The sequence below is a fragment of the Camponotus floridanus genome, unplaced genomic scaffold, assembly GCF_003227725.1.
Source record: "Camponotus floridanus strain SB8 unplaced genomic scaffold, Cflo_v7.5 scaffold3, whole genome shotgun sequence".
Classification (NCBI taxonomy): Eukaryota; Metazoa; Arthropoda; class Insecta; order Hymenoptera; family Formicidae; genus Camponotus; species Camponotus floridanus.
This window is the reverse complement of record NW_020229436.1, coordinates 295525-321650: the sequence shown is the minus strand read 5'-3', so window position 1 is coordinate 321650 and position 26126 is coordinate 295525. Positions and strand designations below refer to the sequence as shown.

At 39.6% G+C, this 26126-nt stretch overlaps 1 protein-coding gene across 6 annotated transcripts in view; it reads right to left on the bottom strand.

Moving 5' to 3' along the window:
* The window catches only part of LOC105257654, a 71252-nt gene that overhangs the window by 977 nt on the left and 44149 nt on the right, over positions 1–26126 (bottom strand). For 2 of the 6 annotated variants that reach the window (XM_011268421.3, XM_025410027.1), the window contains exons 2-9: positions 8894–9206; positions 6624–6985; positions 5130–6353; positions 4725–4893; positions 4424–4582; positions 3018–4279; positions 2198–2611; positions 1564–1689 (exon numbers count right to left, since the gene is read on the bottom strand). In XM_011268421.3, the coding sequence (XP_011266723.1) occupies positions 1564–1689; positions 2198–2611; positions 3018–4279; positions 4424–4582; positions 4725–4893; positions 5130–6353; positions 6624–6985; positions 8894–9148 (3971 nt within the window). In that variant the 5' untranslated portion in view covers positions 9149–9206. Of the gene's footprint in view, positions 1–287; positions 814–1563; positions 1690–2197; positions 2612–3017; positions 4280–4423; positions 4583–4724; positions 4894–5129; positions 6354–6623; positions 6986–8893; positions 9207–26126 lie in introns of those variants that run through there. The other 4 variants (XM_011268425.3, XM_011268427.3, XM_011268426.3 and 1 more) reach the window with 4 other exon arrangements.

The window sequence follows — 26126 nt, the reverse complement described above, 5'->3', positions numbered from 1 at the left end:
CTTTTCGCTCCGTTTCGACACCTCCTCATATTTCCTACTTTGGAATCAGCAGAGAACGTCACGACTCGCGACGAATTTCATCATCGCATGTTGCGAGTAAATTTCCAAAGTAACAATACATGTGAATTAACTTAAGAAAATAATTTTCCTATATAAATTATTTTAAAAATATCATATATATCTACACACATGTATGTGTATGTATTTTGTCCTTTATATTTATAAAAATCTTTTTTTAAAACAAACTCAAAAATCTTTTTATATAAGTCTCTATAAATAAATAACTAAATAAATAACTAAATAAAAGTCATTGATAATAAGACAAGTATAATATTAGTTTCCATCAAAAACTAATATTTTAATGGAGAGTCAATATTCTGTTTTTTGAAAAAAAAATCACTTTCGTTTGTGAAGAATCAATATTTCGTGAACGGTCGAACGCACGTGACGCCTCTGCTGTATTTGTCAACGCGCTGAACGCCAAGGCAAACACCTATTCTCCGCGAGTGGATCTAGTAAAATATTAACATAATCCTTATATAGATGCACGCGGTCGCAAGAGTGGAGGACGTTTGCCGGCGTTCCACGCATCGGAAGATAAACCAAGACGCAATATCGCGACGATCTTTCTTTTAGACGTAACGCGTTCGACTATTGTGAGAGATGCGTTGATTTATCGCACGATGCTCGCCACACCTATATATGCTCGCCCAATACGTAGTTAGAAGCGCGATCGTACTTGGCTTGGTTTAATGAAGCGTTGTTAAATGACTAGAGGTGTTAAGACTACTTACTTTACGCCCACCTTAAAACCTGTGCAGGATAAAAAATCAGAAAGCCAAGAATTAGTAATCGCACGATACGCGCGAGTTCTTATCTACGAGTGCGATTAGTAGATTTAATTACTACGTTTCTAGCGAACATTAATACTCATATTTATTAACTTGCAACGAAGACAAATTTGCAAAAGAAGCTGTCGCATCAAATATCAACTGTAATATCAAGATAACAAACTATTATATTATATTATGAGTTATGATTTATATTATGAGTTCTATTTATACTGAAGCAAGTATACAGAAAATAGATTTTAGACTTTAGATTGAAAAAAAGAAGAGATGTAAAAGTAAATTTGAAAGATTACATAATACATACTTTTCTAGATTTCTGAGAAAGAAATGATAAAAAATGTCTTTTATATATATAAAAAAAATAAAATAATTAAAAGTACAATTTTTAAACTAAATAATTTTAATATTTTTTACTTTATAAAATAAAATACAAGAAAAAAAATTCTGAGAACAAGTACAAGAAAAGCGTTATCATTTTTTGTAATCGTATTTGATTTTTATTTAACAAATTGAAAAGAGAGAATTGTTATATTGCTCGCGCTCACTTCAGTATAAGGAGTGTACCAGAAATCATAAATGTCATTCGAATCTCTACTCAAAACCTCCCTTTCAGGCATTATGTCCGTCGACAACAATATCATTTCGGGAAACATTCTCAGGAGAATCATTATCTCAAGCGGAAATCAAAGAGGCCAGATTATATCGAACGTACCTAGATCGAAGGGGTTTACTCTTGCCAGTTTGCCTGGAATGCGGTCTTGTGTTAGGTTGCGATAGCTCGCTGTCGCTGCTCGCTAAGGAAGATCTCGCCGCTACGGCCCCGTGAGCAAAATCTTTCCTGTTAGGTAACACGTTAGAGAATTATTCGCCATTAGCGGTTTCGTCTCGCAATCGCGGACTGTTGTATACGGGCGGCAGAGTCTGACATGGCCGCGAGCACGTGAGTGAAAGTGAATTCATAGAGACTCTTTGGAATGACGGGCTCTTCTCATATATACGTATTGCATAGTAGAGGAGACCTTTACCCTTCTGAACCCTTTAGTCTTAGTATTAAAACATTCATTTTCTTTCATTGCGCTCAAACATTGCACGGTGTATTACTTATGTAAATCTAAATACAAATGTAAAAATGAAATAAATCAATTTAAGAGAAACTTTTATATATTTTTATAATTTCTTTAATAAAAAAATTATTTTGAGCGTAAAAATATTTCCGATCTTTCGGAGAAAACTTATTCTAAAGGAAAATACGTATTAATTTAATTTTAATTCTGAGGCTCGAGAATATTATATCAAAAAGATTAATGTCGTTATTATGAAAACCACAATTTCGTTGTCATATTTACCTGTAATTGTCAGACCTAGGCGTAGAACTGAGATTCGCGGTTTTACCAGTGGTCGTGTGTGCATCCACAAAGACGGCCGAACTCTTGGGAATGTCGCAGACCACCTTGGGATGTACCGTTGTTTGCTTATATTCCAGGTGCGACGACGATTCATTGGGCGTCCAGTCATAATACTTTGGCCGGTAATCCTTGTACTCTCTCGGCTGTTGCTGCTGATGTTGTTGTTGTTGTTGTTGCCTAGAATCCGTGCTGGGCGCTCTCTTACGCAGATATTCGTCACTGCTAACACTGCTCTTTCGTATGGTCGCCAACTTCGTCGGTGGGACTGACGTCGGCGACGATGCGGATGATGACGGCGCGCCATCCGGATCCGCGCGAGATAATTGCGAGCTGTCCCACACAGTGGGCAAGCTACTAATAATTTCAATATGTTGATAAACAAAAGCAAACAGTTTACAATTTTTAAACCTAAAACTAGCAAAGAATTATTATATAAACGATTAAAAGAATTGTATTCATTTTTAAACAATTTCTAAATTAAACTATATCCATTAAAAAACAAAAAATTAAAAACATATTAAGATAATGTAGATATTCATAATCTATTTTTGGTCTTTTTCTTCATCCTTATTATTAGTCATTTCAATTTGAGAATAACGCTTTAAACACTTTTTTATACATTTCTAGGAGATATATGGAAAAGAGTTTTTTGTTTGAAAGAGTCAACGTATAATAGATTTCTTGGCATTTAACAGATATAAATCTTTAATAATGGACTTATTTTGGAAATAAAAATGTAAATGTAACTTTGATTATTTACCTCATATTCTCATCCATACTGTACAAGCGAAGTTGTTGTCTAATATTGGCCTTTTCTCTGGCACGTTTTCGTTGGAACTCTTCTTCCACTTTACGCATCGCCTCTAGTTCGCCTTTCCTTTGTCTTTCCTTGGCTTCCGCTTCCCGCGATAGCTTTTCCGCTAATCTACGCCTTTCGATCTGTCGCACAGTGCTCTGGAACGTGAATCTTCGACCTTTCGAATTATTCTTCAATTGTGATTTGGCCTCCGACGCAGCCTCTTTGTCATCCTGTAGATTTTGTTGAGTAGTGGGCGAAACGCTCCGTTGTTTCATTTCGGAAATATTTTCGCATGATTTCGAAAATCTATTGTTCACCTTTCCATCGCTCGTGAGAGGTTTATCTTTAAGAATGGCTGAGTTTTTGGATTGCGTCTCTTTTATATCTTTGTCAGATTTCCTAAATTCATCCACGCCGTTTTTACGATACTTCGGGCCGATATTGTTGCTGAAATTCTTTTCGCTGTCCATCACCATATTGCTCCTGTAATTCGAACTTTGAGATTGATATTGAGAATCGTTGGATTCGGGCAAATACATCACATGGCCGCCTGAAGCCAGATAAGAGAACGAGGGCGGCTTCATAATCATGGGAAAATCGCCGCGATCCTCCAAATCTTCCACCAAATCTTCGTCATCATCTTCATCGTCGAAACTGGGTTTCCAACCGGATGGTGAAGATCGCGTCGCGTCCGTGATCTGCGTGTGTTGTAGCGATGTCGGCGCGCTTGTCGACAGTAACCAGTTGTCATCGAGGACATCGCGAGTACGTTTCCTCTCGAGGTCCAACGGACTGAGCCCGAGAGCGCCCGATACTGATCTCTTCAGCTTCTGTAGCGAGTTGAAGGTCGAGCCTTCTTTGCTCTTTGGATCCGGATTGTATAGATACATGCGATTGTCGTCGCGCGGTAACGATAACGAGAACACGTGTGCTCTGGGTGGAAACTTGACGGGAGTCGGCATTGGTGGAGGCGAGTCCACGCCAGCATCGCTACTAGATTCTTCGCCCAAATCCTGCTGCGGCGTCCACGTAGGTCTTGTCGCCGGAGTTTTCAATCTATTGTTATTAGTATTGGTGCTGATGTCTAATGAATCATCATTAACTGCACCAGCATCGCCGGATATGCCAGAATCGCCTGATTTATCATGCGAACTTCGCGGGCCAAGAGCAATTAGTGGCGGAGGCGGCCTCGATAAACGTTCGATGCGTTCCTCAAACATCACCTGATATCAAATGTTTCGTGATCTCTTAACCGGAAATATTCCGTACAATTTATACGCTCTTTAATTTTTTGATTTGATAATTATATTACTTGCTAATTACACTAAAGTATTCTCTAGTTATTAATACATTCATCGTGTACTTACTGGAATCTCCTCGCTCGCTGTACTCATGTTTGGTCCTGGTGCTTCTAAGGCTGATAATAGCCTCCACGCTGCCGATGGTGAGAACCGCGGAATTTCCAACTGTTTCTTAGGTAACGTGGGCCGTAATTTTAAAGAAATATCCTCCATTCCGCTCTTGCCCTGACAATCGCAAATATTGTAACAAAAATCTCTTCACTCTTTTCGTTTTAAATAAATAACTATACTATATTATATAAACAATATTATATTATATAAACTTGTAATTTTATCGATATAATAAATGAAACAGAATATCACTCACATCATCTGTATAGTCGTGGCATTCGATCGATCCATTGACCTCTCTAGCTTGCAACCTGGACTGTATTTGCTCCATATGCTGGTCCACGCAATTTCGCGACTCATTCGACAATGCTTCGTCCATGCCGAAGTAGAAAGTCTTCGGGGCGGATTTCTCCAGCGATGGCAGTCTAGAGAAATGATTGAAAACGCGATATTTCAAATTCTCCGCGATAATTATAAACAAAGATATTAATTATAGTCATCGGTTATCGGCGCCATCAGAAAATTAATTGCTCACTTATTCGTATCGCCCGCATGAGACGTTCATTGATAAGAGAAATAATTAGAATGGCTTGAACGGATACGTGCGATCCGCGACTCACGAAAGAGATAAATCTATCCGAGATGCAAGAGAGCAACTTACACGTGCCAATTTTTCTCGCGCACGACTTCCTTGACTTCTGGTTTCCTCACGAGCTTTTCTTTGGATTCGTCCTTCTTCTCCATCGTCGTGGAAACAGGTTCGCAGGACCATCTCTTCTCGTCCGGTACACCATCAGTATTCCTAGCGTCGTTCTTCCGCCATCTACGATCGGAATCTTTCTCTTTTCCTTTCTCTTTGGCCTCGCTCGTTCGCTCGGGCGTGCTCTCCCTCCCGGAACCCTGCCCGCGAGAATCCGTCGTCCTGACGTAGGGTCTCACCGGACTCTCCGATCTGGTTCTCGCTGGCTCCGCCGTATTCTCATACTTCCGGCTCTTAGCCACGCTCTTTGCCCTTTGATAATCCTCGAGTAAATCTCTCCGTTGTTTCTCCGACAAGAACCTCTCTGCCGAAGAGCATTTCATCCCGTCCTTTGAATTTTTCCGAGGAGGATCCTTCGGATGAACCGCAGAGGATTTGTCAAATGTCGCCAATTTCTCAACGAGTCGTCTCTTTCCACCCGATGCTTCTGTTTGCCTTTCCTCCAGGTAGTTCTGGGTTTTTCCTAGATCGCGGGTGTTTTCTTTACGTTCTTCATACGTGAGCTTGTTTTCAGATCGATTACAGCGGTCGATCATCCGCCTCTCTTCAATAATTCTATTCTCGATCGCGCATTCATCGCGAGAGCTCTCTTCATTCTTCGCCGATCGTTTTTCCGGCCTCTTCGTCTCTTCGGTTTTCGAATCTTTAAATCGATCGACATTACTGTTACGCTCCATCAGATTCCCAGACTCTACTGCAGAAGAGGACCTACCGTTACAGTGGAGCTTGTTGCGCACCTTCCTGGCTACCTGCATTAGCTCCGCCTGGAACTCCGGACTGCTCATGCTTCTTTGCAACGTGTTCTTGCCATCAAAGATCCGCAAACGCCTCTGGTCGTCCCGGCACCAGCGATCCTGGAGATCGCGCCAGGCGAGCCTGTTCTCCTTGTTGGCAGCACGACCGTCCTCGCCTCGCCACTGTCGCTCGTTTTCCAATCCACTTCCCCCGCCGCCGCTGTTCTCGCAACGTTCCCCGACGTGATTCTGCGACGATGAAGACAGCCAGTTGACTTGCGCTCTCTTCGTTTCCGCTCGCGTCTTGAAAAGGCGCGATCGCCTCGGCGGTGGCTGAACTTCCTCCTCGCCGCGACAACCACCCTGACGATCTTGGCCAGATTCCGCATATCTGCAGGCAACATCGAAATGTGCTACTGATATTTTGAATACAGAAAAATCGGGATATTAAACTCGGTAGAACAATATTAAGAAAAATGTAGAAAAAAGTATCGGTTTTCTGTAAAATTAAACAATTAATTCTAAAAGAATTCAACATATATTATTCGAGATATTATTAATTCTAGAAAAGCTGTAGGATATCGGAGTGTATATAAATTAACGTTATCGAAGAATGAAGTTCAAGAAAAAAATAATCGACAACGCGTTAGCATTTCTCTACCTGTAAGAATCGGGGGACGACCTGTCGACGCCGTTCGACGGCGGCGCCGGTGCCTTATACTTCTTCTTGTTCCTGTACCGGCTCTCTCGCTCCCTGCAATCCCGCTCGGGATAATGCCCGTTTCCGCAATGCCGGTGCTCCATCGCGTGCTGATGCTGCTGCTTCCCGTTGCAACGCGCCGCCTCCTGCCCCGTCGGCGAGTATCGTAGATCGGGCTCGCTGCCAAACCTCTTCAGTTCCTGCATCTCGCTTTCCACGCAGCAGCCTATCTCGCTCCGATGGCAGCAACGTTGTTCGAGCTTCCGGCCGCGCGAAGCGCCGATATTGGACGCTGAAGTACTGCGACTGCGGAATATTCCTGGCTGAAAAGCGAGAGAGGATGAAATCCTAATTTTAAAAGAAACTTTGATTTCTCCATTATTCATTTTATTTTTGTATAAATATTTTTTTTCAGTGCCGGTAATCCAATGAGAGAAAAATGTGGACGTGATATTTATGCAGGGTGTACACTCAAATCTTATAAATAAATTCTCTGATTTTCCAAGTATTTGTGTTTAAAATTTTAGATAAGATATTTGTATAAATACAATTTTAAAATAAGTTCGTTTATTGTGAATACGTGAATTTTATATATCTAATATAAATAAAATATTTTAATATATTTCAAATCTAAAAAATTTCAAATTTTTTATTATATTTTTAAAATAAATATTTATGTATTGAAATAGATACTGGTGATAGTGAGGTTTTCAATACACAACATTAGCAGATAGCTGACCACTTACATATAATATAAAAAAATTATCAAAGTAACAATTTTTGAAAAATTCCCTTAGCTCAATAAAATTGCATGAGAATTCTCTGATTTTTAATAAAAATAGAATAAAACAAAAATCCGTGAGAATTCCAGGTTTTCCAGGAAGTATACCTTGTTATATGACTGTCATTAATAATAAAAGTTCATTAGAGAGCTCTGAAAGATATCTACGGGATCTAAAAGAATATTCTTTTTCTTTTAAATATTACATAAAGGTAGCACAGTAAAGTGTTACGCGCGTTTATTCTTAATACATTGTTGATTTACAGAACGTGCGCGACTTCCTTCTGATGCGCGTAATAAATGCTCTATAGAGAAGAGACCTCTCCTCTTCCCGTCACAAGCAGACGGATGAGAAACCGTCGTTTTTGTGCGAATACCGGCACAAAGAGTTCGATGAAGGTCGCGTGATACATTTTGCGAATTCGCGATGCGCAAGAAGTCATTCTGTAGAATATTCTTAACCGGGTTACTACGCGACGCATGGCGTCCGACCAAAAGACACGTACAAATTTTCAACGACTGCCTGCATTACCTGCATGAGAATTCTAGACGACGGAAACAGACTTCTTCGAAGACAGAAGGAGGACTGACTGTCCGAGATATAAAACCAGGAGATTGAACTAAAGAACTAGTGGGAATAAAAAAGTAATTTTTCGGACATAGAGATGGTTTTGTGGAGTGCGGACTTTCACGCCGAAGATTCGGAGCAGAAAATTTATCATGCTTTTCGTATACTTTCGGTTGCAATTTGCACAGTAATCTAAGTAATCTCGTTTTTTTATCTTTAAAAAATTCAATAGATATGAATTAAAAGAATAGATTGATAAAGTTGCACTGGAATCTTTTTATAAGACTGAATAATATCTGCTTTTATCTCTTTCGGAATGGTTGTTCGATCATATCAGGTGCGCATTGAATTCTCATTCGTTCCGGAACATTTTTACTCGCCGAATCAGAGCGGCGAGTAAAAATATTCTGAAACGATCGCATCATCAAGCGAATCTTTTCGTAGGAGTCTTCCAACGGAATAAGAGAAATTCCGTTGTCGAAGCAGAATGTAAATGAATGAGTATACAACAATATGTTTTAAACAGAAATGAATTCAGTCCCTGGATCATCCAAACAGGGTAACTAAAAATGATATGTATAAGGAACCAAATACAATATAATGTTTTAAAGTATAATATATACTAATTATACTACAAATTTTCCACACAATTGACTCTAATTTACTGCCATTATTATCATTATTATTATTACGAGCGCTACCGTTATTATCGCTAATTACCGCTAACAATGAAAATTATTAATCGACATAGAAAGTCGCGCTCCTGCAGAAAAATTTCAACGGACACAAGTGCAACGAATTAAGCGGCGACTCGTACACGAGAGCAGCATGATGGCACGCCACGTCATCAGCGCGACTCGAAAAGCCGCCGCGAATCCTTACCTTATTAAGGTCGTGCGGAAGCGTGAGGGCCGGAGGCCTGCGGCCGCTTATGGTTCCCCCGTTGTGAATGATGCTGCCATTATTGGTGGCGCGCAGCCGCTGATTGGGCGGCTCCGGCAGGACCTTGTGTCCCGCCGGTTGCTGAGGATGATGTCTCGTAAGCTCCCGAGGGAAGGACTGCGTCCACCCGCGTCTGCCAATCTCCTGCGACGGCCCATTGGACGCGCAGTATTGATGGGAGCTGCTGTTGCCCATTTCTATGCCGATCTGGCGTCTCTATGGAGTGCAGCACGATTCGCCATTCATCTTGTATCTGGAGAAGATCAGAAAGGGGGGACCAATTATCCAACATGTTTGCCTGAATATCCCATTGAAAGATACCGCGGCATCTAATTGGATCCGCGAAGTTGTGAATGTACCATGATGTTTAAATTGGAATTTTTATGTAAACAATAGCTAAGTACATATTTTTAAAGTGTAACGCCTGTTCAAGTAAAATATTACCTGGATACGTTTGCAACAAGCTTATATAAATGAATTCTAAGAAGTTTAATACTCTGGAAGAATGACTCTTGAATAAAACATGAAGATTACATATTTATTCAGTAGAAATGTGATAGCGGCAACTAATTAAGAGATAATTAGAATTTTTTAAAAATTGTTAAAAGGTGAGAAGAAAACAATAATTTTTAATTAAAATAAATTGACATTTTGAGAGTGAAAAATATACATGAAATAAAATATACTAAGTGGATGCAAATATTTATACAATGTTACATATCAGGTTTAAGTATTCTGTAAGATAATCGGATAGTCAATTAAGAGGACCACTTTGCAAACTTGTTCCAATTTCTCTTAAAACTTGTGTAAATGTACGCTTTTGCATATTAATTCGCTGGCGCTTTGCATATGACGATTAAGGGTGCAATTAAACGTTAATAAGTGTGATCAATTTGCAAATATATTGCACAGCCGGCCTTAAATTTCCTTCGATAAGACCGTTTTTATATAAAAAAAGACACGCCGGTATTAACGCTTGACATATCTAATTAATATCTTGTACGTGAAAAGCATATTTCATGGATCAACTTCATCCATAATTAATGAAAAATTATCTTTACAAATACATTGTGTGTTTTATTTATCTTGTCGTTTTCGGCGATTAAAGAGAGGGAAGAAAATCATACAAAAAATAGTATCAATTTTCTTCAATTTTATATAACGCGTAATATTTTCGAATGTTCATAAAAGGAAAAGAAAACACTATTGTCGATAACTTTCTAATATCTCGCGTGAGAGGCGAAGGATGGTGATCCGTGAGGCCATTGATGAACGAGAAGAGCGCAACGAGACGCTCCGAGAGGAACAAGAGGGATGGAACAAGAGGAGGGTAAACGCGCGCGAGTTGGCCGAACGATCTGGGCAGGCCGGTTATCTTACAGTTAGACGTGGTTTAACCTCTTGCGTTAGTCGTGTCGGGATGCGGGGAGAAAGAGAGAAAGAGAAACAGAGAAACAGAGGAAGAGACGGTTCGGGACGCGTCTTTCTAAAGAAGTTCTTCCATTCACCACCAGGTACAGGAGCAGGTGCCCAACCTGCACACGCGACCCGTCCGTGTCGATCGACCGGTAGTACCGCTAATCCAGGAATGAATAAGAGATCGCGAAAAGTCGCGGGGCACTACGTCGTTAAGGTAAACGAGTAGGGCGACTTTTATTAATGCATCTCGTATTCAACGGGCATGGAAGCGAATGGGAAATTGCTTTTCCGCGTATGCGTGGTCTCTCTCCTTCTCCCGTATCTCGCGCGATCAAATTGAAAATAAAGCACCGGATCGAATCGTTGCTCGCGCGAGTTAATATTCGCAAAAAATACGCGAGGCGAATGAGTAAAATTACACTCACGATCGTTCGACGGATGATATTCTCTTGATATCATCGATATCGGATGCAAGAGAGGACGATCTAGATCTTACTATATCTTTGCTTGATAAAAAGCATTGAAATCGGAGTTCGCGTTAGATGAAATCACTGGTTGAATATACGAATAGGGAAATATCAGGGAATACGAAGTGTAAATGGTAGCTTAGATATTCACCAACGTAATTACACTCTTTGCGTTTCCTGAGATGGAAAAGCTTCAACGCGTTTCACTTCCGCGTCTGTGACGCAGGTGAGGCAAGAGGGGCCGGATTGATCGATATCGTAGTCAGATCAGAGAAAAAGACACAGCGCGTTTCTCACAGTTTCACCTCCGACAATGTATTCTGAAATTCACGTAGTTCAGTCGCATTTGACGTTGACGTATGCAGTTTTATTCTTTCAAGAGTGATGAACGTAATACGATTAATTGCGCGAATCAATGCAAAACAATGCCCTATTTCACGGTAATGTTTATTTCATACAGTGCAAAGCTTGTATCATTTATGAAAACAATGCAACGTTCTGATATCAAAATGCTTTAATTTCGACCAAATTTCGTAATTTGTAATTTATCTCGTAACTTGCTGTATATAAATATACATGAATTAAATTGTTATAAGAATAAATTATATAATTTTTATAAATTATATAATTTTTATAAATTATATAATTTTTATAAATTATATAATTTTTATAAATTATATAATTTTTATAAATTATATAATTTTTATAAATTATATAATTTTTACAAAGCCCTGCAAAATAACTATTATATGACAGAAACAGAGAAAGAGAGAGCTGATTTTTCTTTAGCGATTATTTGAGCGGAGCGCAATCGCGCGGGAGAAAAATTCCGCGATGACACCTGGCAATATCTCACCATTCGCTCAGCATCATCAGCGTCATCGGTTCTTCGGCGGTTTCGCGCGCGATTGTCGTGCCGCGGCGAGAGGATTCTCCGGGGCACAAAGTGGCAAGTGATGCATGACGGATGGCGGCGGTTATGATAACTCGAGCGTAGGGTACCCGCGGGGGAAAGACGAAGGAGACGAGGGGGGAAAGGGGGAAGGGAGAAACGGTAGAAGGAAAAGGAGGAAGAGGAGGAAGAAAAGGAGCGCAGGGGGCGACGAAGCGCGAAGGGACCCAAGTATAGAGAACGGGGAACCGGGAGGGCAGGAGGGAGGAGGACGTTTGCCCCCTCGCGATGATCATCGCCGAGAGTCATCGAACTTGGAAGGATAGGAAGAACGATTCTCCGTCTGCCGTCTCTCGTCTTCGCGATAGCTCGCCTCGCTCGTTCGCTCGTCTAGGATAGAGGCAGGCAGGCAGGCAGGCAGCTGTATACAGCCCCGGCTATCTTCGAGGAACTCGAATCGAACCCGGACGATATACATACGCCCACGTGTCGCGATTGTCGGCACAAATCATGCACTTCCTGCTGCAAACGCGCCGTACAAAAATCCCGAAAGAGCGAGCACGCAGGCCGACAATCCGATCCGATTGGATGATTCGTTCTTTTCCCCTATTTTTTTCCGCGCTCATTTATTTATCAAATGAATCGAATCGACATCATCTTTCTTTTTTCCCCTCTCTCGTCGTGTGCGCAATTTATGCAACTGTGCAGTTTGGTTAACCGACGAGAAGATCAGGAACATCGCGAGTGCTCTCGCAAGAGAGCGGTCATTAGAGATTGGCTCCGCGCTCGTAATGGAAATATCATTCGCCGCATTTAAATCGTGGATTCGAGTGTGCGGAATAAAGACCGGGAGCTCTCGCTAGATCGGAAATGATACCGAGCCAAGAGTCGTTATTACATTCCTGGATTTGCAAAATGAGAGGGCGCGTATCTCCTCTTTCAATAGCAATGTCTCGCTCGGTATTACGCTCTGTCCCTCCTCGTGATAGCAATATTTCACCTTGTACAACCGCGCATTTCGCCTTCCAACAGTAACGTTTAATGCTCAGGTACAATTTTTTCTAGCTGAAAATAACGTGCAACTAGACGTGGGTGGCATCCGACTTTCTGAGGAACGCGTTCAGAGTTAAGCAGAATCATCTTGCTGTTAGAAAAATTATATAAGGAGAATTACTCGAATTATTTAAGAGAAAATATAGAAAACTGCATACATATACTTAGATATAATAATGGATTCCGTTATACTTCACAAACTATTTACGTACAAATGTAATTATACTTCGTCCTTAAACAGGAAACAAATAATTAATATAATTTGATTAAATAAAACTGATAAAATCTGTTCACAGCCGCAATTAAACCGATGCAATTAAACGTGCGATTCTTTGCAAAATAATATAAAAGAGACGCAGGCGTTCCAAGATCAGATACAATTTTCTCGCTCGGAGTGATATAACCACGTGTTCCATCATCCGCGGAGACCAATGTTCCACCCTGTATAATCGCGTCTACCGACAGGAAGGTTCTGTCTTGTAAGTCGCGGCGGCTGGACGCTCGTAAAGAACAAAATGCCAATCCAATTTCCCGGAAGGTCTCACTCAAGCAGGTCTTCCCTCTTTCTCCCTCCGCGATCGGTTAAGGATCCAGCTCTTCCTCCGCTCTCGGGGATCTCGCGGGCAGATATTCCGCCCGCTGGAATTTAACCGTTGCGCCCTCGGGCTCGGGAGGGACAACCGGTACCGGTTGCGCGAAACAACGAGAGACCATATCCCGATACATGTGTGTACGTGTGTGTAATAAAAGCCGGTCTAAATACTTCAAACGTGCCGTCGAGGTATCGTTAAGCGACACGCTATCGGATAATCGATGTTGGATCAATGTGTCGTTCTGTCAGTTTTGTATATAGTTGTAACGCTCGTTATCGCAACGCTATTTCTAAGCATCTATATATGTATAGGTTGATTAGAAAACAGCATTCAGAGAGTGTCAGCGATAAATTATCATGAAATATAACAACTATAAAATTTTGCATTGCGATAAATAAATATATTCTCTCCTGGAAATACGTAATACTGCAAGACAGTGTTCCTGGCCTGACCCTTGCGCAAAGAATCCAGAGCATTTTCTCACCTGGGCGCAGCGCTCGTAATGCGAAAAGTCACGATGCGGGTGTGAAGGAGATATTGTTTACACAATTCCGCGTAATGTAGCTTTCGCGTGCGTTTCGTAGACTGGTATTGATTTAACAAGCTGGTCCGATGGTGAAACATACAGCGTTTATCTCCGAGGGGGGGAGGCGGAAAGGCGGCGAAAAATCACGATATTCGCCGCGCACGGTGGGAAACAAAGGTAACACACAGGTGTTGTACCCACGGGGACGCTATCCCCCACACACAATGGCGTGTATTCCAACTTTCACATTTTGCACGAAAGTAATAACGTTACGATGCGCGCCGTCGCGTGAAAATCCTACCAATCTCCAGCCTCGCAACCTGAACAACCCGCGCGCGGAGATACTATCTCACCCCCGATCTATCCCATATATCAGCGCGGCCGGCGCGTCCCCTGATGCCGCACGGCTAGATCCGCTGCTCGATCGCGGTAATAATGATCGAACAATGGACGCTCATCCAAGGGACGCGGGTGAAAACCTTGTTGCCTCGCGCGGCGATTCGACTTTGGTCCTGACCCCTGACCCCTGACGCGCGCATCCCTCGATCGAACGTCAAAGCCGGTTCATCCCTGAGAATGTTTCCCGGGAGAAATTAATTAAAGTAAATAATTTCAGGAAGATTCACGAAAGAGTTCTTGTGCAAAAGATTTGGCTCGGCGATTTTTTAATGAAACAAAAATTCCCGCCAATTGACAAATCAAAATAATGTTGAATTAAAATAATGTTGAATTAAAATAATGGTGAATTTGGTTTTGTAAAGAATATTTATATACACATAATTATTCTTTCCAATAGAGGAAGAAATATGTAATTGTGTGCCTGTCTTAATGCTTTCGTTAGTAAAGTGTAAAATTCTCCGTTGCTCCCAACGTTAACAGCGCGATGCAGAAATCTCTACGTTGCGGCATCGCAATGCGCTGTCGCAGCTTAAAGTGCTAATCGCGCAATCACGACGAAATCAACGCATTTCCTAACGAAACGTCGCACTTTCGACGTGCCGCGAGACTAATTTTCCGCGCCGCGAGCATTAACCGGTCTCGCTCTTCCGTGACTCCTGTCAGACTCCTCGAGGAGACGAGATCGGGCGCGCGAAACACGAGATGAACGGGGCTAACTTACGGACTCACTGACTTTTCGTACTCCCTGCCGTACGTGCCATGATACGGTAGATAGCAAACGGCTCTTGTAACTCTCGCCGAGATAAATGCAGATTGTGCGAGGAGGTATACGTCTAGGCCTGTCTCGCAACTCTTGCTTAATTGACGCTGAGATCCTTCGGATGCCGTTCCCTCTCCTCTTTCTCTCTCCCCCTTTCTCGCGATTTCCTCCTTGTCGGAGGGAAGAACGGAAGAGGAAGGCCGAGGCCACGGAGGGTAAAGCGAGAAAGAAAATGCGGGGTAAAATAGAAAGATGAAAGAAGGAAAATAAGATTGAAGGGAAAGAGATACCAGAGGCAGAGGGAAGAATGCGGAGTGAGAGAAAGAGGACAAATTATTAAGCAGACTATAGATGCGCGAGAGTATGTCGCACGTAACTATTGAATCAGTGTATATCGAGCAGTACTTTAGCTCATTAAAGAGCGCGCATCGCGCGGATGCCTGCCGTCGACTTCTCGGGAGCTTTAATTAATCAAGAATCGTAACGTTAGACCATCTGTTGGCGATAAGGTGCGCGCAGGTGCTTTATACGCGCGTTCGCGATCACGATCATCGTGTGCCGGCGTAATGCGTTCGAGATTACAGAGTGCGCCGGCCAAATAGGCATCCGGTAATTACGGGCCGCCCAAGTATCTTCCGAAACGAAAATCGAGTGGTGCCAAAAGGAATGCTCGAAAGAAATCTAATGAAAAAAAAATGCAAAGATATTTGACGCAAAGTTTCGAAAAAAGAAGGCGAGATTCACCAGAGCCTACCTTTCAAATCTATTCTTTTGAAATTTCCTCAATTTCCATTCCCTCTACTCACATTTGATTTTAAAATTTAGAATCCCCCGGAATATTTCGCCTCGTCTGGCATTCTTAATTTGAGAACCCCCCTTCACGTCTGTTGAATTCTCGTCGCGTTGATTCCTCGATGAATACGTTCCACGTTACGTGTCCGAAATGCGCGATCGCGCAAGGGATCGTCGCGTTCCTCCGACTAATCGTTTAGGCGCAACTTTGTCATCGTGTCCTACGATTCGTAACGCAAACGATGACGGGCGATACCTTCGAAACGCTCTCCGGTTTAATTATCGCGTGGCAGCGGCATATGTTTGCATGCGAAATGTGTGTCCACGCATCCTGCGCACTAGTAATTGCCCCTTTACGTGTCACGAGCCGGGATGAGGACGACGTGACTGTCCGCCGTAGGTGCTGCCTCCGGTAACGTCGATCCTTCCGGCCGCCCGCCGGGCGCATTTATGTCGCGTTCTTAATACATGCAAACGATCGAGGATATATGAAAAAGTACCTTTCCGCCCGTTAACGTAATTCGCCCGTAATATCACGGTATCCTCCTGTGCTTTCTTTTTCTCTTTCTCTTCTCTCCTCGCGATGTCGCAATGTAAGTAAGAGGAACGAAAATGCGGGTTCTTGATGTCTTTTGTAATATTTTTTTGACTTCCACAATTTTATTTCGCTTGCATACGTAAGCCTAACTCATTATTGCATTCTGCATCCGTGAAAATATATTTTGTAGCATTTAAAAATAATTTATAATAAAATATATAAAATGAATGCTGTTTTTATGGTGAATATTTTAAGATTTTTTTTTAAATATGTGATTTCTCACTAAAGAAAAAAACATCACTAAATTACGTATTTCAATTTTGGATCGCGATCAAACTCACCGATATTCATCGATCAAATTTGTACGTCTTGACGAGCAGGAGATATCGCGGTCCCGAGCTTGTTCCAAATTTAATTAATCACACAGAAATGAAGCGTCGCGCTTGATCCGGCTCGGTAAAGGAAGCGAAATGGAGGCACGAGACGAAAAAAGAAGAGGAGATTCGTCGGGTGGATTCAGGTCGCGGACCCCGTGCGAAAAAGAAAGTCCTCCTCGGAGATTGGAACCTTGTTGAGAGTGGAACCCCGCAGGAGCCATCGATATCTCCGCCCATCCCCGAGCGCTCGATGACCGAAATTTACTCCGCATACAGGTACACAGAAGTTGCCGAATTCACGCGCGACGTGCCTTAGATCGAAAGTAGGTGGGCAACCTCGGTACGAATGCTGCAGGCGCATTCCGCCATTTGCGGCCGTCGCGTCGTAGAAAGTTGCGGCTTCGATCGATCGGACGGTCGATTCGAATGAAACATCTCGTGCGATTCGGCTCGTATATCACTATAATTAATTGGTCGCGTTAATTTTATGACCAAGCCATCATTTCAGAAAATCTCCAAGAAAATATGATAATATATATGCATACATGCAGGATATATTTGAATTTTTTTCTAATGTTTGATAATGTATAACAATTTCCTGACTTTAAAATATTCAATCAACTATTTAATCAATCGAAGAAAAAAATACTATTGTAAAATAAAATGTTGATAGAAAAATCGATAAATGTGAAATCTTATTGTTTTGATTGATTTTTTTTACATATATATATTTCGTTTCAAAGAAAATTTAATTTGAGACTCGGTAGTTAAGAGATGTGATACTGAGAACTATAAAAAGTTACAAGTGCCTGCGATCAAATTGTATCTATAAAAAATTGATCTTGAGATCACGAAAGACATTGTCCTTATAAACTAATGTGAAAAAAGTGGTTCGACAGCTCAACAGTTACATGTCGAGCCTCGACAGGCTACGAGGTATGGATGAGTGCCGGAAGCGTGATCGGTAATTAAAAGCAATGCGTTTAGAATGAGAACGAAGAGACGACTTCAATTATCGAGTGTACGTTTTAATGGCCAACGATAAGCGTCACGGAAGGAGCAGCTCGTCGTTCGCGCGCGCGCCAATTAAAATAGATTGCTCGATCGCGAAATTCCGAGATATCGCGTGCGAACAAGGATTACACATCGTCCGCGAGGAAGAACCAGCCACGGGCTTAAGAATAAAATCGAATCGATACTTTGAATGCCCTGGAATAATTTAACATCTGATATTTCTTTAGAATCAAATAAAAAAAATATATTTTTTAATATATTAGTTAAAATTTTATATTTCAAATAATATATTAAAAAATAACAATTTAAAGAAGGATAAATTAAAAATTTCTGCTTTTGCGAAATATGTAGATATTTAAATAATGCAGCGGTATCGAAATAACAATATCTATCTGGATTCAATCTAAGTATGTGAAAATTTTATATGAAAGTTTAAAGAGAGAGAGAGACTGAAATAACTTTCTATATGACGATTATGGCATCCACATATTATGATTCGCGATCGAGTACTTCGATCAGTTATCGTCTGCATTGAATTAAGATGATGAATGGCACGTGTAAAAATCGCCGAGACGCGACTATTGTCGATGTGGACGTACGTGAAATGAATTTCTCCCGCGGACGAGTGCCGATTGAGCGCATGCTGGATGTCGCACGATTAGAAATCTCGCGTAAAGCCCGATTGGCGAACATAATGATATTTCTGACACATTTTCTAATGCCATGGTTGCATTATTCGCATACTTCTGCACGGAATATCAATCAGAAAAATCCACAATCCCTCCCAATCAAGAAGATTTCAAATGAAATGGGAAAATTGTAAGAGCTAAATGTTATCATTATTTTAATCTTATTAAAGTTAATTAAAAAGGATTTCAAAAACTAAGACAACGAGATTATACTTAATTATAATGTTAAATATTCTATTAACTACACACACAGTATGGACGTTACTATATAATCAAAAATATATCCGGAAATTACATATAAAAGTATATGATTAAACCATAAATGTAAAATTATGCGAGTATTCATTTACAGTGTAATCTCAGAAGATCACACGCCTATCAGAGTAAAACTTGTTCAGACCGATAGATATAGATTCCTATCGAAATACATAGAAGCATATTTGATTTTTTTACAGCTCGTAATTGGAGCGTGGATGGAACATGACCATCTCTATAGCGAGTCAAGCCTCCGAGTTTCACGTTAGACATCGTCACGCAAAGTAAATCTCGCGACGCATCCGTTAGAAATCACGTTAGAAATATCGCCGTTGCACCTGTGAGCCGCCGGGTTTAAGCGCTCGAGTTTTATTGCGTTCCGAGCCGATAATCGATGATCGAAGCCGATTCGCGATTCTAATCATAATGGAAATGCTTTAGCAATTTTGCGACAATTACTTCATAAAGTTGAATCGCACTAAAAAAATTTCGAGAGAGCTTAAAATATTGATTAGAATTTTTGTGAAAAAAAGAAATGAGATGTACCCCAATAACAAATATTATTTAAATGATTATTATTTGTATATAATTTTAGAGCAATAATAGATATTAATAATTATAATTTAAAAATTATATTTTAATATTTATTCTAATAATTATACATTTTAAGTATATTTTTTTATCGATATTAATTTCTAACGCAAGATGAGATTTTAATCCATAATATAAAGTCTTAATGAATGTTCACATGCTAGCAGGTCGCAATATTAATAATCATGTGTATGTCGATAGTGTCAGCCGCTATGGGAGAAATCGGGTCACATCGAATCAATTAAATAATTCTTTAATTAATTTTTGATCGCGCGCAATACGAAAGCGCGATTTCTCTTCCTCCCGATAACGGCGTATTTTTGTGCACGATAACAGCGCGAAATATACGCGATGTCGCGAAATAAACGAAAGTTGAAACTGATATACTTTCGAGAAATTTCTGATGTTACATAAATATATATAATAATAATAAAATAATAATAATAAAATATGAATATAAATTATTTTCGTGTATTTTTACACGCGTCAAAATCTAGATTCTTGCCAAGTTTCTCGAACGAATGTGGTAATCAGGCTTCTATATATTACCAGACCATTAATAACGATGTTATCGTGAACCTGCGATAGTCACTTAATTGGGTAAAATATAATTAATTACATCAACGGACAGAATATTAACCTAGAATATCAATCAATACTTATCTATACATGAAAATAGCTATGTTTTAATAACTGCCGATAAATTGAAAAATGATTCTGTGCCAAAATATAAATTAGTACATTAAACCCAACTTAAATATTCTGTTCAATTGTAAATAGCTACCTGTCAATGTTAACAGTTTAGGTATAATATTTAGAAGCCTGTGGCAACTTTCAGCAAGAAAAAACGTGACGTTACATCATCACCGAAACTATCCAATGAATCGTGTGCATTCTTCCATTTCTCTTTCCCATTAAAAAACTACCGTTCCTATATATTCATCGGTAATAATCGTGTGCGAATGGGATGATTACGTAATGAAAGTAAAATAAGTAATCGGAAGGCAAGAACCGTGACAGCGGCGTCGTCAACAGTTTTTTATTTTAAAACACAAATTGCCAAAAATTCTAAAATAATACCTCTCTTTTCCCCTTCTGCGGAAAATAATATAATTCTTAATAATTATTCTTAAGTATATATAATAATTATTCTGAAATAATAATTATTATTCTTAATAATTATTCTTAAATATATTCTTCTTAGGTTATTTAATAAATAACCTAATATACGTGATAATTAAAAATGATATTAAAGGTAGAATAAATATGCAAATCTTTTTCTACAAAATCAAGATAAATATATATGTTTGAGAATTTATGCTTCAAAAAGTCTCGTATCTCTCTCTCGTTTTACGAGCATATACAAATTCTTATGTTAGATTTTGTTCATTTTTATCGTGCGGAGGTTTATGGCGAAACGCAGCATAATTTCATTGCATAACGACACACTTTACTTCCCGCCTCGCACTCGCTCGTATCGGCGACTTTGAGGTCAATCAATACACACAATTTTACTTTCTTCTCTGCTACGATCTCGAAAAAAAATACGCATCTTTATAAGTCGCGATCGCAGAGGCGTCAATTTATCATCATGAAACCTCGCTCCATCTGATGACAGGCAGTTTACGAAACGACTTACATTAACAAGCGTAACTTGTATCTCAGACATACACGTTACATTAAAAAAATTAACATTATAATCAATTAATTATATTGCTAAACTGAGAAAATTAGAAAGAAATATATTACAGTTTAAATTATTATAATATACATATAATGCACGTGTTATGTATAAGATATTCTACATTTCTATCGTACTATTTGGTATGACTCATTCGCTTTGGAGTTTGAAAAACACTTTCTATAAATAATATCATATATTTCAGACATTAAACATACTTATCGTGCACGCCAATCGCGGCTTGACACGCACTAAAAAGAAGATTGTTGTTGATCACTACCGGCGGCTTGTAGGTAGCCAAGGCTGCGGCGAGAGAAATTGCCCACGCGACGTGTCCTACGCGACGAGAACCTCGCCTACGCGCGTAAATGAAGCTTTAAGCTGGCATTCCACCGAATCGAACACGAGGTGGTTTATCTCGAATGCGAATAATAATAATGCAGATAATAATCGAACGTAGCACACGATTTGGCGAAATCGCGATACAAGACACTACTACGCAGTATCGCGCGTCCTCGAACGAGACATGTGACAATCAATAAATAAAATTAATAAATATCTTAATATCGCTAGTCGAATAATCAAAGGAATATTGAAAAAATGTAGTCGACCAAACTAGCCAGAAATTTAGTTTATTATTACGACGTTTCGACCATATGGTTGTGGTCCTTATCAAGTACATACTGCAAAGATTATAAATGAATAATTGAAACTGTCAATTAATTTATCAATTTATAATCTTTGCAGTATGTACTTGATAAGGACCACAACCATATGGTCGAAACGTCGTAATAATAAACTAAATTTCTGGCTAGTTTGGTCGACTACATTTTTTCAATAATCCTTTCAATAAATAAAATTTCTCGAAGTATTTTTTTCCAGCATATATTTATTGCATTATTTATGGATTCAGCCTTGCAGATTTTTTAAGGACTTACGATTTTTATCGAATTAATGAATTTCTAGTACCATTTTTTCTGTCGTATTTACTAGTCTTTTTATTCTAAATCGTCAATTTGTTGTAAACATCTGTTTAATTGTGATGAGCGTTGAATCTCGATCCTAAAAGAGTCCGTACCGGTTTATTCGGTGGGACATTTCCTTTACGTTCTCGCGTGAAAGGCAGCTTATCGGGGACGTCGCCTTGCCTACCAGGCAAGGGATGGCCAGCGGGCGTATCTATACAAAATGTCCAGCGAAGGAGATGACTGCCGTCCCGCAGATAAACATATATCTCGCTTATAGGAACTTTCACACGCCGGAACGCGACGTTTCTCTCGCGACACTGCGAGAGATATTCCCTTCCTAAAAGCAGCCTCTCGAATAATATGAATGATTTGTATCTTAATAGGAAGCGCTATTACGACGGCGGAGAGACACGTGCTACCTTAATGGACAAATGGCATGTAAGTTTCTACGTGCCCGGAGACGCTTCGTGTCCGGGATGCGCTTGCGTTTCGTAATCGTAACCACAACCGCGACTATTGCGATTTTAATGAGAAGGAGTCGCAAAAGTATGAACGACAAATATAGAGATTAGTATTCTAAAAACTTTAGAATCGCATTTGTATGACTGGGATAATTTATTCATGTATATAACTGTTTGATAATCTGCAAAATTTAGATATGTACAAAATTAGTCTTCCTCTTTTGTCTCATCATTAGCTTAAAACTTCAAAGAACATTTTAATGTCTTTGCAGAGATTCCGATCTCTCGCGATTAAATCCAGCCTTGGCCAAAATGGAAATCTCTCCGATCATCGATACGAGATCGACGCAATCTCGGTGATAAAATGCATGTAATAATCGATGCGATAATCCCTACAGTAAGCTCCATTAATATTAAACGGTTGCGAAAGAACATCGTCGTCGGGAAATTGTTAGCGAGCGATTACTTTCGAAAAGTTATGGCGAAAGAAAGACGATGTCACTGTCTCCGTTTCTTATGCGCATATTTAAAGTGATAATTGTCGATGTTAAAGATCGGCGGGTTGATCATTGGCAATTTTATGATGAATTTCACTGTCTTTACGAGACCCCGATCACCGCGGCTTTCCCTCCTTCGGGCGAACGCGTGCGTCCTTCGTGTCTGTCAGTTAGAAAACAGGAAGGTGCACAATGCTTCAATGCATTTCGTTGCATGAACGAAACGATTGTTGAAAATCGTGATGTGATTACTCAAGTTTCTTCAGACTTTATTGCTAGAGGCAGTAACATGCGACGTATCTTTTAAAAAAAATAATTATTGGTAATTTATTTTTATATATGTAAAACAGATTGATTGTCTCAAAAATTACTTACATCTATTGCTTAGTATTATTTGAAAAGTTAATTTAAAAACTAAATTTTCAATATATAAAATGATAGTATTTTACTTGTAATTGAATATAATGGCAATAATTTGTTTATGATTAAAGTTAAAAACATATAGCATTTGAAAAAAATATCACACAATTTTAGATTTAAAAAAATCACTGATATTTTTCATTCAGAATCATTTTTAATTGTTTATAATAATTTTTGTTTCGCATTTGTAATTGTACCATTTAAAACTTACAGTCAAATAAAATTTTTCTCAATATTTTTGTATTTTTTATAACTTTGATAAACAAAATTATTATCACTACATAATTACAAACAAAATTCACTATCATTTTCCGTAAAAAAATTCAATTTATTTAAAGTAGAGTGTGCTAATTTCACATAGACATGAAATATTAAGATTGTCGAATATGTATGTTTACCTGTCATTTGCCAACCTAATATTTTGCCGAGCAATATCTCGAATGAGTTTCGTGATTATCACTTATTTTAAACTTCATTAGTATTAACACTTGAGTGACGTGTGCGGGATTCTTCAATCTATACTTCCAATTTTTGTTATGGGTAACCGAAAGATGAGTTTGATATTTTACATAGCTTCTCCCTCTATTTTATCGTGTTCGAAGAGGTCCCCTCCGGGTCTTCCTCGCACCGTTTAATTTGGACCTCGCCGCTCTTCCTTTCGTCGAATTCATGTTAGTTGGATGCGAGTACGCGATACTGAAATTATGCATAATTGCCTCGAACTCGTTGATTTAATGCGAAGGAATGTAAAATGCATGCGTGCGAGATTTCAGTTGCGAAACAATCTTTTGTTACAACTCTTTTTACTTTTTAGCTTCCTCAGGCATTTACGAAAATCTATATAATATTTCAATAGCGTAATCAAACATAATAATTCACATATTTGATAGGGTGATCAAATATAATAAATCGATACATTCTGGGGTTAAATTGCGATCTAATTCATAAAAAATTACTCTTATCGTACATAAAGATTATTTACTATATTTTAAAATGTATTTAATTGAAATATTTCCAAACAAAAAAAATATACGAATATATTATGTCCGTTCTTCAACTTAATTTATTTTCGAGAAAGAACCCTCCATTACCTCAAAGAGAAATATAGTCCTTCTTCCTCTTAGCACGCTTACATAAAATGGTAATTAGTAACTGTTACTTTTTAAATTCCAATAGAAGATACTCGACACGTCTCGTCTTTTTGCCACGATCCTGGCACGACGCTTTACTTCTAGTCGGTTTCCTTCTAAGAAGTTAATCCCTCCTTGCATAAGCGCTTCTAGTTGAATACTCCATCTTTACGCGGCGGTTGTTTGGCTTGATGAGAGAAGCGGCTAATAATCACGGTCCAATAATTACCGGTCCCCGTCACTCATTCTGACAATTAATTAAAGGCTACCCTTAATCGCGTTGCTCTCTCACGCTTCCACCGTCGTCGTCGCGTCTCGTTCCTCTCTTTTGTTTGCGTCTCCAACAACGCGTATTTATCGGGCATCTAAGTATGCACTCGCGAGAACGAGCAGATTCGGCGAACAGGAAGGTGGGATTAGATAGATGCAATTCCCTTGGAGACGCGCCAAGGTGGTAATTAGTGCTAACACGAGTCTTGGAAACGTAGACGAGGTATCTGGGACTTCGGCAAGGCCATTGACATTAATTCCGCGTCAGTTCCGAAATTTTTTTGGAAATTAACACCTGTCTGGATTTACCGTGTCTGGGTTTCTTTCTCCAACGTTTTTACACACATTCTTAGGCTTACATGAAAGTCAATAATTTCTACTCCTGCTTAAAATTTTACGTGACTGCTTACCGACATCGTGATGATGATTACAAGAGTCTACTAGAAATGCATGGTACGAGCCGTGCCTGGTCTACGTTTACTTTTCAAGTAAGCACAAGATATTTTGCTTGCAAAGCTAGAAATTTGCTGAATTAGGCTCGCATGCGATGTATGTGGCGCGTGGAATTCGCCATACGACAGTTCGTGCGAAAATTTAGACCGAGGAATCTACTCTCGCGAATTAAACGCATTACATACGCTACTTATTCAATTATATGCTATATTATAAGGCGCATATATTACTAAATGCTTGGTAATTCTACACTTTTAAACAATGTCCACGGGCAAAAATGCGAACGCACATGGTCGACATGGTTGAGAATTTTTCTCTAACCCACCATCCGATTAAAAGTATAACAATGGCGACATCGGTCCGAGGACAACAATTAAGAGCCGCGTGCGAAGGAAACCGGAGAAACTCGGCAATTATGCGCGATCGTTCTGAACGCGTGGCTTTCAAAATTTGCCACGTGAATAACAAACTATATTTAACTTGCGGAACAATAATTTGCGAAACTTGTGTTATTAGAGAACTCGACATGGATCTACGACTATGTGTGGAAGAGTCCTGTAATAGTCAAGATCGTATTACTTTTTACAGAGACAGACAAACATTTCCTTTCTTTCATGTTTCATTATAATAATTTTACTAATTTATTCATCAATATGTAAATTTACTTATATAATAATTATTTATATATTTTTACAAATTAGGTTGATAAAGTTCTCAACTAATTGTAAAAATTGTAGAAAAATTGTCATTTCAAAGGTCATTTCATCACCTCAACATTAAGGTCCTTCTCGGTGTCGACGTCCTCGTTTGCGGTAACCGTGCTTAGTGGGCCAGAGATCGTAGAGTGCCGACTTTCCAACGACTCAAGCGGGTCCTATTATGCGAGAGGATCGCGCCGGAGGATCGGCCTCGCGTGCAGAATCAATCG